Source organism: Amphiura filiformis, chromosome 17 (genome assembly GCF_039555335.1).
Source record: "Amphiura filiformis chromosome 17, Afil_fr2py, whole genome shotgun sequence".
NCBI classification, from domain to species: domain Eukaryota; kingdom Metazoa; phylum Echinodermata; class Ophiuroidea; order Amphilepidida; family Amphiuridae; genus Amphiura; species Amphiura filiformis.
The window spans coordinates 59262855-59277641 of NC_092644.1; the positions used below are offsets into that span (position 1 = coordinate 59262855).

The 14787-nt window shown below is 40.0% G+C and overlaps 1 protein-coding gene across 1 annotated transcript; it reads left to right on the top strand.

Moving 5' to 3' along the window:
• Positions 1-12649: 12649 nt before the first annotated feature.
• Positions 12650-14658, top strand: LOC140137331 (uncharacterized). The gene is made up of 2 exons (XM_072158974.1): positions 12650-12850; positions 13837-14658. Exons 1-2 carry the CDS (start codon positions 12650-12652, stop codon positions 14656-14658), a joined length of 1023 nt encoding a protein of 340 aa, XP_072015075.1.
• Positions 14659-14787: the final 129 nt, after the last annotated feature.

A 14787-nucleotide genomic window follows, 5' to 3' on the forward strand; every position in this document is an offset into this window, starting at 1 on the left:
GCGGCAAAAAGAGGGGCGGCGGAAGAAGAAGGGCGGCAAAAAGAATTAGTAAAGAGTGAAGGGCGGAAAAAATTGTGAAAAAATGGTACTATACATCAAAATGTGTTGCTTTCAGGGCGCTAGTGCCTATAATCCTATAAATCAAAACTGTTTTTAAATTATATAGAAAAAACTTAATATTTGGAAAGGTTTTATAGACAGATAGTTTTCAACTTCAGGGGATGAACGTGCAGAATCATCAATGGCTAAATAAGCGACCTCGCTCCGTCACAGGTGAGTGATTTTTAATAGTTAGACGGGCGTATTTATTATAATTATCTATTTTTGCTTGCGCCCCCAAAATACGTGCATGTATATTTCGGTTGTTAAGAAAAGGTGAACAATGATAGCGCTATTTATCTTAAATCTTGTTTGCATCTTTACAAGGGGTAGGCATTTGTATAATGGTATTAGAACATCAGAAAAAATACTAATAAATGGCAAGGAAATGTTTAAAAATCTTTTTATCATGAAATGTAGGGAATAACTCATATTATTGTGCTAATTTTAATTTAAAATGTTTGTAAATAGCGCCCTCAATTTTCACACAAATGTGCACTTTATATAATATAAATTACCACACACAAAAAAAACACCCAGAAAAAGATGAATAATTTGACATAGAAACGAGAATCTATGTTGACAATAGCTATAAAATATATGCGTATGTTAGTGTGATAACTGTTGGTATTGTCCAGGTCTAGAATTGAGCATTATATAATGTTTTGGTAGAAAAATTAATAAATGATCACATCAAACAACCACATGGTTAATGTATTATAATGTTTAGTTCACTTACAAACAGACTCACCAGCTTCAGCATATTCAGCAAGTGTTACTACTTTCGAATCAGTCGATAAAACTGCCTGTGCAGAAAAATGAGGTTTCGTTTTTATGGTTTTATGTGATCGTGAACACGGTCTAGTTCTAAAAGAACATACAAAATTATACATACACAAACAAATACTACACGTAGTCATGCCGGTCAAATACATTGCAGTATTAACCATCTAATTAATGGTGTTTAAATAAAATATGGAAGCAATGGCATTATGCCTTACCATTTCTTTAAGCATCACAGTTTCTTTGATATGAGAATCAATTTGGATGAAACGGTGGCTAGAAGGATGACCTCCTCTTACCACACATAGTTGACAAAGATCGAAGTCTTCACAAGTAGCACACTTGAATCGTGGACCACGGATTGGATTAGCATCGCAACCATCACATACAACTGATGGATGGTAGTATACGAAATAACACATCCCTGTGGGTAAACCTACTATAAAAGATGTAAGAAATACGAAGATAACTCCGAGACTGAAATCGGTGCATTACTAAATCTTAGTTTTATAGCATGCAGCATGACAAGTTTGGGATAGTTTTGAGTATGGAGTGTTTACACGATTGCTGATTGTTTTTAATGCAACAATATTCAAACAGGCAACCATCTTTTCAATCAAATACGAAACACCACATACCAATTGGCAGCGACAATTCTTCTTCTTTACACTCTTTGGTCATGTCATCACCGTTGCTAAGTTCTTCCTCTTTGACGGCTGCTGCGCCTTTATCTGTGGCTCTATCCTGTGAAACACAAATAAAGGTTTCACAGGTAGTCTGAAAGCGGTAATGTTCAATCAATAGAAACGATCTTCGGGGAAAATGCATTTTCATGGAATGTGACATGTTTTTATAACGACCCTTAGTATTCATGCTAGATATATTTGTCGACTCGGGTGTCGACTGTAGAGTACGGAGCCTGTTATTCATGATCGACACCATTATTTATTATGATTTCACAAAAAGGTGAATCGCTTACATGGCAAAGTATAATTCCTGTATAAGTTATAATTCAGTTCGAACTTGTTGCTAGAGGAGTATTTATTCCCGGACTCGTAGAACTCTAATACCATGTACAACTTACTTTCGGAAAGTATAACTCACAAACAGCACCTCTTTCATGGAACGTATGTCGATCATCATGATGTACACCTGTCCGTATGCACTTCTCACAAAGATCATAATTTTTACATACAGTGCAGATATAGTAAGATCCAATTAAAGGAAAGCTGTTGCAATTGTCGCACAGTGCTTCATGGGTGATTGTAACGTTGGTTTCGATGTCCTCTGAAAAAAAAAAAAAATGGTTAAGAGAATTTGAGAGATATTCAAACGGATTTTGAAGTTATTATCGAAACAATCATCACGACGAGTGAAAAACTTCTTTTGCGTTTGCGTTTGTTTGAAGAGGATTGGTGCTTTCAGCTGCTATGGCTATGTGCACCATCAGCTGTACAATTCTCTCATGAACAATACCTTTATGTTATGCTTCACTGCACCTTGGTTATGCTATGCTGTATCCAACCGGTTGCTTTTACGTTAATTCCTCTCGGATGCTTGTGCGTTAATTTCCTGACATTTCCTTGCACTTTAAATTTCAAAAACCAAACGAAGTCTTCTCAGACATGTCAGAGCCACACCAGGCCGAATCAGCAGAAGAAGTGGCTAGACCGTGGCCAAAACTATACATGGCCTCCGATCCAGCCCGACATCTTCGCTTCCACGCCTGTTCCGCATTGCCCAATTTAGCATTACCCATCCGTCACCACGTGGAGGTTTGGGTTGCGTTGCCCGCGAGCAATTACTGTGCCAGCTCTGCGGGCCTTGGCGGACGTGAAAAACTTCGGACCAATCTTAAACTGCTTGAACCACTTCGACAATATGCATGCAGTAGTGTTGGCAAGATTTCATAATCACTATCAGAGGCCAGATATGCTGCCTCCAGCGCCCCCGGAAGCGCATGGATTTGAGCTTTTCAAAAAAGATTGCCTAGTTTGGAGGGTACATATAGTCAAATTCCTACCTTAATTTGAATTCTCCCATTTCGTAGCTTTGAGATGGAGGTAAATACATGTCATGAAGATTTTCATAATACTCATTCGATGATACGACCAATCTATGATCAGATTTGTTGCGTAAAAAGTCGCTGTAATTTCTATACATGAGCATGCGATTTTACTACTTTATGACTTAAATACTACAGAACCATAGCTTACCAATTTGATGAACTGCTTCACTCTGTTCTGAATCATCAACCTGAAAAGAGATACGGTGCCTTGAATATAATTTCATTGTCGTCATCATCACGATCACCATGGAACTATCCCGGGGGGCACTCCCTATCTGAAATGGCAGGGATGTGCCTCGGCCATGTTAAAAGTAGGGGGCATTCAGGTCAAATGTACAATTACAAAAATATGGGGTCATTCAGTACACAACCTGAATAAAAATGGGGTCATTCGGTATGAAACTTTAAAAAAGGATGGTCATTGGGGTAACAAAGAGTAAAATGGGAGTCATTGAGTACAGGATTGCCAAAAGAGTATCATTAAGTACACATAAATAAGTGCCAAACTGCGTAAAAACAACTTGGCCACCTTGGAAATGTGAAAATCTCATTATTTCTGGAGGAGAACACAAATACCACCTAAATTTGGGAATTAAAAGGGGGTCATTGGGTATAGCAGGAAATAGAAAAAGGGGTCATTGAGTACATGAATTTTTTTTAAAGGGGGTCATTGGGTAATAGGTAGGACCATAACACAAAAAAGGGGGGTCATTGGGTACAAGCCGGTTTGAAAAAGGGGGTCATTCCCGAGGCACATGATGCGTATCCACTATGGAAGTGCCCCCCCCCCCCGGGGAACTATCACTATCATCATGGTGATGCCCATCAATCATCATCTACATCAGGGGTTCTCAACTATATTAGCTCGCAGGCCATGGAGGGCCCAAATCATTTCAAAGATCTGTGTTTACGTTGAGGGCCAATACACGTTGATTTGCTGTTTTACTGTACATTTCAGCTGTTCAAGGACCAACCACACTGGTCGGTGGGCCGGATCTGGCCCGCGGGCCGTAGGTTGAGAAACCCTGATCTACATTGACTAGGTTGTTTCTAAACGTCGTATTACATCCTTAAGTATTATGATGAGTCCTCCTATTGATGAGACCACACTTGATTGACATCCGTACTGAGGATCACACAGACTAGATTATGGAATCATTGTTATTTTGATGAGGTCGACAAGCAACTGTACTTGATACTCACTTCAGTTTTGCGTTTTAACATCATCCTGAATTCGTGTTTCGAGTGTATCCCGTTTTTAAGGCAATCCCCACATAGTTGGAAATTCTTGCACACCACACACTTGTAGGTAACCCCTGGTTTCCCATATTCGCCGCAACCATGACAATTCACTGTAGCGGTCACTTCCGATTCGTTCTCTGTCATTTAAGAATAGTGGTGTTAAATTTGTGAAGGTTCGCAGAATAAAGCCTGTGGGGAATCCTATAACATAAAGGTCCTATAACATCAAGACATTTACGTCAATAAGTTCGTCTTAAGGAAGAACTCACAACTGATTGTGGTTTATCCGCACGAAAACTCAATTTTGGCGAGCCATCCGCAACTATGATTTATTTCACGTTTTATCATATTATCATCGGCCTTGAAAACAATACAAAGCAAAATGCTCTCCGACTTACCATCAGCGTCGTTTTGCAATATAGAAGATATCTCCTCCATGGACAAACGTTTGGTGTAATCATCCATCCAACAACCTTCCAAGATTTTTCTGACAGAGCTACGACATCCTTCCGGGATCGGAGGTCGTTCTCCTTGAACCACAGCATTCATGATATCCAGCTTCGATATCAAGACTCCATAGGGAACTTCACCTGTTGTGATCTCCCAAACTACCACGCCATACGAAAATACGTCGGATTTCTTAGACCGTTTCTTCTTACCCTTCTTGATCATCTCTGGTGCAAGCCATCGAGGAGTTCCTCTGCCTTGTGTACTCATAGTTCTATCAAGAACCGTTGCCGTACCGAAATCTCCTATTTTCAACGTATCATCTGCAGTGAGAAGTAGGTTTGGCGTCTTGATATCTCGATGAACCACGCCATTCTGGTGGATGAAGAGTAAGCCGTCAGTGGTTTCCCTAATCCACTTCTGACCAAGATCTTTCGGCAAGCTTTCGGATGACGAATGAATGTATGTATAGAGATCTCCCTTATTTGCCAGCTCGATTATAATTGTCAACGTTGTCTCTTTCCTTATAACACCATAGTACGTGATGATGTTTTTATGTTTCAGTTGACTGAGGAATCTGATTTCTTCATCGTCTTTGGTGGAGACTCCCTTTGCAGCCACTTCAATCGTTCGTCCAACGGAGAGTGTCAATATAGCCTTGTGTACGCTACCGAAACCTCCTTCGCCGATTTTTTCTTGAAGAATTAAGTTGCCTTCGTCAATGGCGAACTCCGTTTCCAATATGGTCGCCATTTTTCTGAAATGCATCAATTAATAATAATATTTGAAAGGAATTAGACTATAAAACCCCAAAATGTATGGAAGGCCCCGCCCATACTAATCGATGATGTGAGTTTTATCCCGAGTTTTATACAATGCCTGCATGTTATCATTCTATTATTTTACAGTATACAATTTGTACATGTATGTCGCAGGCATGCCCTTTTAAAGGATTTTTTCATCTACATAAAAAAGTGCCGAAATATTGCAAGAAGAACTTGTTCGGCCAAGAAAGTGCTAACTTAAGGGCCGCCGATGGCGCCGAAAGCTGACCCATGAAGTCCCAGTGATAATAGATATTTGCTAGATAATTTTCGAGTGCTTTCGAGTATAGAGACATACAGTATGAGGCTCGGGCTGGCGGTGGTGGTGGTGGGATGTGGGGTGGGGAGGAGAGTGTGATATGTTTCTTCACGCAATGGTGAAAGATGAGTCTGGGAGATTAAACAAAAACACTCCTACCCATCATATGCATTTTAAAGCCATACTGTATGATCCTATAATATGAAATTGATCAATATTCCCCCAAACCTGATTGTTTGGCATATTATTTGTAATGTTTAAGGGAAGGGTAATGGGCAGGAACCTGGTTTGGATTCCAGAGGGAGTGTGCCTGCAAGAGACACAGCCATCAGAAAAGTAATAGCTCAGATCGCGCGCCAAATAAGTTAGGAGTTCAGAAGTTGATATTTTTCCCAGCCTTGAAAAAAATTAGGCAGAGCTGGAAATCGAGCCCGGGACCTCGCGGTTCTGAAACTCAATGCATTACCACTAAGCCAACTAGCTATTTGCTGTGAGAGGTTTGATAGTAGTCCTTGATATTGCTGAATAGAATAAATCAATACCGATATTTATCTAATGTACGATGTTATTCAAATGTCAGTAAATAAACAAAATAAATAAATAGACATATAGGACCCGTAAATAAATAAATAAATACATAATGCAGAATGCAGTTAGTATTTTAGTTACTAAATTCCAAACATTCTATTATTTATAATTTTCTGCTATACACGCAAAGGAGCTGTGCATTTAATATCCGCGCTTAATCAATAATGGGTATTTCACTACATAGTCAAACTGGTATGTGCCCTGACGGATTATCCATTGACCAGCTTCTAAACCAATAAGTCTTTTATCTGTATGCTTTATAACCATGATAACAGATTAAGAATCTGTAACAAGGTCGGTCATTGGCGGCTTGCTAATCGGTTCTGGCATTATACAAAGAGCAGCACCAATCACAGCACATGTTTGATAATGGGCAACCAACGTATCCATAATATTATAGTTTAGGCGCTGACGCAAGCTTTCATGCGGGAAATATGAACACATTCTCGCTAGTCGTACCCTTTTTCGAGATATTGATACGGCGCTAAATGCCACGGCTTTTCCATGCCACAGCGATGAACCCTATAAACAGAGGTAAATTATCATCTTGTTGCAAGGAATTCAAAGTAATTTTATCATCAATAGATCCACATAGAGGAATACGACATCTATCGTGAGCCAATCTGCATTCTGTTGCCTGCAAAAGCCGACGATCAGGTAAAAATTCTGAAAGTAGCGTGAGCAGATATTTTTCTTAATTTCATGATAAGCTTAAATTGCATTGAAAACGCCAAATTGCAGACATAAAATATATAATATTACTAAATCACCCAAGCAGATGGTAACGTAGGTATGTGGAAAAGAACTGCAATAACAATAACAAAGAGTTGTCTTTGGCATGTCGCTTTTTTGAAATATCACCAAAAATATCAAATGTTGGGAAAACGACCCAAAATTTAAAATAAACACGAACCTTCCAAATTAAATATATATTAGCACTCGGCGGCCCACTGACTACCTGCCGCTGTGATATGGGGTAACTCGTTGCTTCCCCTCTCCAGATACCTGTACTTCAAGTTCGCCCATACCCCACGCCTTAAGCATGTCCCAACCAACACCCAAAAGGAATCAGTCAAATGCGTTTTGTTTGTCACGTCAATAGCATTGTATAATTTTATAATTCACACTTTTAAAAGGGCATTTCGTGATCCACAGCATCATCCCCCACTTTTCTTTTTAAAAAAAGTTGAGATCTTTATATCACTGGAAACCTCTGGCTACATAATGTTTATGTACAACATATATTTCTTGCAAATTAATTCGTTTAGCAAAGTATATATCGTGAAATTTTAATTTCGTTCTGGTATACATACCAGAACGAAATTACAACACATTGTCTATGGAGCAGTGTAATATATATAATCATGCATAACTCGCAAACGCAAAATCAGAATCAACTGAAATTTTGGGAATAAACTTTTTCGTGGATATCTACTGAAAATGTCATAAAAAGAGGATGCTAAGATCACGAAATACTCTAGTTCCCCATAAAACTCCATGTTAAACGGCCAAAATAGCCAGTAGTGTTTCTTTCACTTTACCTTGTTATTTCGGACAGACACCGGTCATAACAGTTTCATAATGTCATTTCAGTAGTTTGAGTACAGATGATAAAATTAAAATTTGATGGAAATCGTTTATTATGGCTTTACTTTTTAAGTTGGATATTATACCGACAGTAGATGTATAATTGCTTGCCAGTTGTAAATGACTCAAGGCCAAAAACACCCTTTTCCCAAAATTCACTTCAGAATGCACAACAAAACACACTGTTTGATTAAGTTAACAAAATCTGAATCTTTAATGAAAAGTATAACACGATTGGACAATATTCTGGAATATAAACATCATTGCATACGCTCGTACATCAACAAATTACAAGGTTACAATGTTTACATGTACTTATCCGATCCTCGGTGATTACAATGTTCTGTTGCACTCAAAGTTCCATTAATGTCCAGTTCCAATTTTGTAATAATTCCACAGTAATAACATCCTTGGGCAACGATGATACTCAAAATGATGAATTACTTTCACCATTCAGGAAGGCCTGTTTTCCTGAAGATACTGAAATCATGGGATTTCCCCCTTGACATAAAATCTTGATAACTGATGTTGTTATTGAAATAATCATAGGGGTTTCCCCATAGATGTCATAATACACTCTTGAATGATTATAAGGTAGCTTCCTCTATCATGATATAGGACTATACAGGATACATCACAAATTCGAGTGGGCGTGAGTGGAAGGCACACAATATAGAGAGCAGAGTACTTCAGTGGACTCGTGATCATTGCTAGTTTGATTCGCATCACAGCCAACTACCGCCAGCTTGTTGTCAGAGGATGATTTAAGGAAGCCCCATCATGCACTGTAAAAAGTGTTATCACTAGAGTTTCAACTGCCACTTTACTTTTCAAATCCCATTGAACTCTGTGCAAAAGATGTTGTTTTAGAATTGCCCGTGTGTCATTATTACTTGGTCGATTTCAGATCTAAAGTGATGTATGCATGAAGGATAATTCACACCTTCTGTAGATAACATAAAATGTGAAATCGACTGGCATTTTGAATGTGTATTTATTGTAAATATATCAGTCCAAATTCAAATTTAACCATGCACGTGTGTATGCTGTGGGCGGGCAGTGGTGTCATGTTCACTCACACAGCTGTGCTAACCGCAAGACTTGCTGGGAAGTGCTTAAATCATCCTCTGGCTTGTTGTGTCCTTGGGCAAGCTAGCTGAAAACGGAGAGATGTTTCGGAGCTTCCGACGAAAGTCTCCCGTTTACTTCATCATTTACATAGGTGTATATTTATACAAGTAGGTACACTGAGACGGGCTTGCTGAGAAGAGAAGTAGAGAACACAATTGGGAGGGCACACTTTGGGTAATTAGGCTCCAATTCTGACGTTTATAATTATGTGCATTTTCCTCTTTTGACAAACGCAGTGTTTTCCGATCTCCGTTGCGATTTGCGGTTTTCCGTTGCTTTTTTAATCGCTCAAAGGATTCTCTGTGTTCAAGGCTCTGTTCTTCAGTGCTCCCAGACTATTATAGCGGAATTAAAACGTGAAAAAATAGCTAGGCGGGCTTATGATCATATCGTCGGTCGCAACACATAATGGCGCACGTGCAGGACAAATGCAAAATACGTTTCCGGGAAAAACGCGTTATGTGCTACTGATAATGTCACAGTAGCCAGTACTCCTCCAATATTGTCTCTCAGTGAACCTATTCCATTTGAAATTAAAGGTAAAGGATTAAATTATTAAACTGTGACTTAAATAGTTAAAAAGGAATAACATTTATAGGATATATCTAGCTCTAAAGTTATACGCTACTATGTGAAACGGAAGATTTGGGGGTTATGGCAGGTTTTTGAAGCGTAAGTCGCACGTACGCCACTATGTGAAACGGAAGATTTGGGAGTTTCGGCAGGTTTTTGAAGCATAAGTCGTACGTACGCCCCCCCCCCACGTTTTCGGCTCGTTGCTGAAGCATATACGCCACATTATTGACGGATGATTGTGCCTAAAATGTCAACAAATCCGATTTTCGCTGTTTCACATAATGTCGTATGTTGATCGTACGTCAGTTTGTGAAACGGAAGATATTGGATTCTTAAGGGATTGTTAACATAGGTCAATTAATTAATTAGTTATTTCTTAATTAAGTATAGTTGAGCTTTCTTACTTGGTGTACTTGAAGAACTTGATATTTAAAACCGTAGGGCCAAATTTCATAAAAATGACCAAAATCACCGCCACTATGTGTTGCGAACGACGATATTATGGTTGCGGGTTCGATTCGCATTACATAAAACTACTGCCAACGTGTTGTGTGCTTGGGTAGGTAGCTGAAAACGGATGAGTGTTTAATATCTAATGTTGTAGATCTATATGACGAAGCATTTTATCATACCTTTAATGATACAAGCGAATTAAAATTAAAATGTACCTTGCTACACTGAATCACTCCAATGTCGAAGGCTGGAAATAGAGGTATCCGGGAGAAGCATATACAATCAGCTCAGATCATTGTGACGATCTCATTGATAATGGTGAATCCCACTATCATGTATAATTTCAATTCTTTTGAATCAAAGTTCAATAATTATGCATGTCTACATTGGCACAAATTCATAATCTAAACAAATAGAAATCGACCGTTGCCCGACTCATATTTGGACCACTGCTATCTAACTCTTTGACACATGTTTGATATGACGATATTTGTTAAAGCAATATACCTTGTGCGGTAAGTTTAATTAAACACCAATATTTTCTTTAAATAAACGTTGATTAAAACAATATTGCAACATCCGGGTGTTTTTAATTCTCATTTTTACACGATTGTAGTCAAGATAGGCCTGCCATGCTGTGAGATTTTGAACACTGTGAGATTTTGAACAAAACGATGGAGTACGTCGTTAATTCATATACGATCGAAATTCGTCGAACGTGATGTTCATAACAGTTGAGAGATTACGTACGAAAAGGCGTTTGCCGTACGGCATACGCGTGACGGCATTCACCCGACGTCTGATTCAGCAAGCAGCTTTGAGCGGCGTTGCGGAGAGCACATCGGCTTGATCTATTGGACACTACCGCTGACAAAATACAAGATAATCTTAAGGGCGTCGGCTCTGGAGAGCCAACGGCGGCCATCCAGCAAGTCCCGGGGCAAGTCCATTGTTGCAGAAGGACCCGGCAACCCATTGCATTCAATTTTGGCCAAACGAAGTTTATATGAGAGGTCGCAATCAATGTAGAAACCCGGCATCCAATGATGGGACCCGCAGGCCAGACGATGCGTTAGTGGCTACTGGGGAACAGGAGTATGTTGATCCGATTAGGCACAGCTGTAATGACGCAGTGTACTGCCGACAATCCTGAGCACGAAAGGAGCAGCATGAACCCTAGAAAACGTTCAAGGTATGACTGCTGGGAAGCTAGAGATCATTACAACCAGAATGGAAGAGCAGCACATTTGTAAACTGGGCATCTCAGAACCATGGTGGCCCAACCAAGGACGTTTTACTACAAACAGCCGATACACAATGATATATTCAGGGAAAGACGAAGGAAAGCAGGAGTTCGGAGTTGGTTTCATCTTAGACAGGAATACAGCTATAGTCCTTCTTGGGCTTCAACCCAATCAGCGACAGAATCATCTCTCTGACTGCATGGTCACCCTTTCAACATCTCAATCGCCCAGATTTATGCACCAACATCCACTGCACATGGCGAATCTACGGAATACTTTTATGGTCAACTCAAGATGTCCTGGATAAGTCTGACATCAAATCAAGGTCAATTGGAAAGTAAGGATTAGGAGAAAGAAATATCGTGGAGACAGTTTGGAAGAGCTTTGTCAGGCAAACGATCTGATTGTTGAAAACACCTTCTACCAGCAGCACTCTCGCAGATTGTGTACTTGGAGGAGTCCTGGCGGCAATGTGAGAAACCAGATTGATTATACTCTGCTGAAAAGAAGATAGCGCTATTCATTGCACAGTGTAAGGACCTCCTAGTAAGGACCAGACCAGGTGCAGACTGCGTCAGTGACCACCAGCTACTTCTAGCACGGATGAAGTTGAAACTCAAGCAAAGAAGAGATTGACACCACCGGATGAGGAAGAGCTCTCTCCAAATGAATTGTGGAAAGAAATGAAGGTAGCAATCTTAAGTGCAGCAGAGGAAAGCATCGCAAAGAAGATGAAAAAAGCAGCAAAAAAGCTTACTGATAAGAGACGAGACAGGATGCCAGAAAAAGGGGAAAAGAGGGGAGATACGTCGGAAAGGAGGCAACAACATAGAAAAGCAGAAGCAGTCGTTGCTGATTGTTGAGAGAAAATATGAGGAAATGGAAAGAGCAGGAAACGACTCTAAGAAGGTGTTTGCTTTGGTAAAGGAACTGACTCAGAAAACTTCAGCAAGATTTGATGTCATAAATGATAGAAATGACACCACACTTACTGAGAGCCGATGGGCAGAATACTGCACTGCGCTTTATGAACAGAAAGCAGAAGAGGAATCCACCATCAATGATTCAGGTGAAATTGACCATGAAGTTCGTCCAGGCGAACTGTGAAAGGCATCTGGTGAGCAAAGTGTGATCATCATGTGGAAACTGTGTGATAAAATTGGTATCCCGATACAAAAAAAAAAGAAATATAAAAGAGTGCTCAAACCACCGAACCATAAGCCTGATCAGTCACGCCAGCAAGATTCTACTCAAGATCATCAACAACAGAATAAGACAAATATGCCAGTTTCAGGGCAGGAAGAAGCAACAGGGCCCAAATTGTCAATATTCGAAACATCTTTGAAAAATGCAGAGGATACTCTATCTTTGTTTCATCGATTATAGCAAGGCATTTGACTGTATCAGCCATCAATACTTCGAGAACCTCATGGAGGATATGGGATTCCCTGGTCACGGAGTGAAGCTCATCAGTACGCTATACCAGGATCAGGAATTTTCAGTCAGGACGAGTATAGGTGACTCAGAGTGGTTCCAAATTGGCAGAGGTGTCAGACAAAGGTGCATTTTGTCTCTTCAGCATCTATACTGAGAGTATCATATGAGGTGTTGACTTCCGAGGAGGTATTACCATAGGTTGTCACCGGATCACAAATCTCAGATATGCAGACGACACAACATTGGTTTGCAGTACCAGAGAGTAATTGAAGGATCTACTGGAATAAACAGAGGAATGAACAGAGGGGATTGATCTTGAACACAAAGAAGACCAAAGTCATGGTTGTAGATGCAGGTCGAAATGATACAGATACAAACTTTTTCTTGGATGGTGATCTCATTGAAGAGGTGGAAAGCTTTTAATTTCTGGGCTCCGTCATTAACACCAAAGGTGACTGCACCCAGGAAATAAAGCGAAGATTGACAATTGACCAAATTGTGGAAAAGTAAACTTCTTTCATCCCTCAAGGTTCGTTTGCTAAAATCAACAGTATTTGCTGCGGCGTCATGTGGATCTGAATCCTGGACGATGAAATCATCTGATAGGAAGTGACTGGATTCTTTTGATATGTGGTACGTGCTATCGACGAATCCTGATGATTCCATGGACTGAGAGGAAAACAAATGAGTGGGTTCTTCAAAAGCTTGGAGTTCAGAAGACCTTGCGAGCTGATATCATTGCTAGAAAGTTATCATACTTTGGCCAGATCACCAGACATCATTGGCTTCAGAAAACAACCAACCACGGAAGGGTTGAGGGAAAACGCACGAGAGGTAGACCTGCAGCGATCTGGCTTGACGACATCAATATTATGTATAAGCATCAGAGTCTACTAGGGTTGCCGCCGGGGATTGCCGCTGACCGCATTCGATGGTATACAAACCACACCTACATAATGTGTATGCAAATGTGACATTAGAGAGAGAGAAGAGACTAACATTATCACAATCTATTTCCAATACTCTGTCACTTGCTATCCTCATGATCATAATATAATGCCATCAATTATTAATTAGTCTTGTTTTGTATTGTTGCAGATTATAGGTGAGATCATAAAACGCCAGACAGCAATGGCGCAAAATTCTTATCATGTTGTTAATCCCTCGGATGTGACCATCGAGGACAAAATTGGTGAAGGTGGCTTTGGCGAAGTATACAGTGCTATCTGGAGAATGCCAGATGGCCATGGTACCAAGATTAAGGTAGCCATGAAACGGATAGCAGATGCTGAAAAGACAAACGAGATCATCTTTCTAAGCCGAATAAGACACGCTAATATCTTGTCATATTTCGGATCCTATCAAGAAATGACTTCTTTGATTATGATCACGGAGTTAGCCGAGGGTGACCTAGCAACGTTTCTTGCAAGGGTCTCTTCTCTTCCGCCACCTGTAATAGACAGATTGATAAAAGAAGCAGCGTATGGTCTTCAATATCTACATGAATGTGGCTTGGTACACTGCGATGTAAAAACGCAAAATTATCTGTTAATGGCGGATAAAAGTTTGAAGTTGGGTGATTTTGGACTCGCTAAACAGTTGGACAAAACCTTATCAACGGTGGCTAAAGGCACCATCAAGTGGATGGCACCAGAAGTGTTTGCAGCTCTGAAGCGATCCAAAAGATCCGATGTGTATTCATATGGTATGGTTGTGTGGTCAATATGTTCTACCGAGGTGCCGTTTGCTTCATGGATGCAATTAGACGTCATGAACGCAGTTAAGGAAGGTCAAAGACCCGTCATTCCAGGTGGCTGTCATCCGCTTTTCAGGAGTGTGATTGAGACTTGTTGGCAGATGGACTATAAGAATAGACCTACTATGGATATGGTGGTGCAAACTCTTCACACAGGTAAATAACTATGAAGTAGTCTTTTATACACGGTTTGTAGTGTTTGGAAGTCATTTACATCTCAAAACTTACAGTAGCATTATGAAATCTTGTGGTCATCCCTAGGAATCAACAAGTTGCCCAGTTTCTCTCTGCAT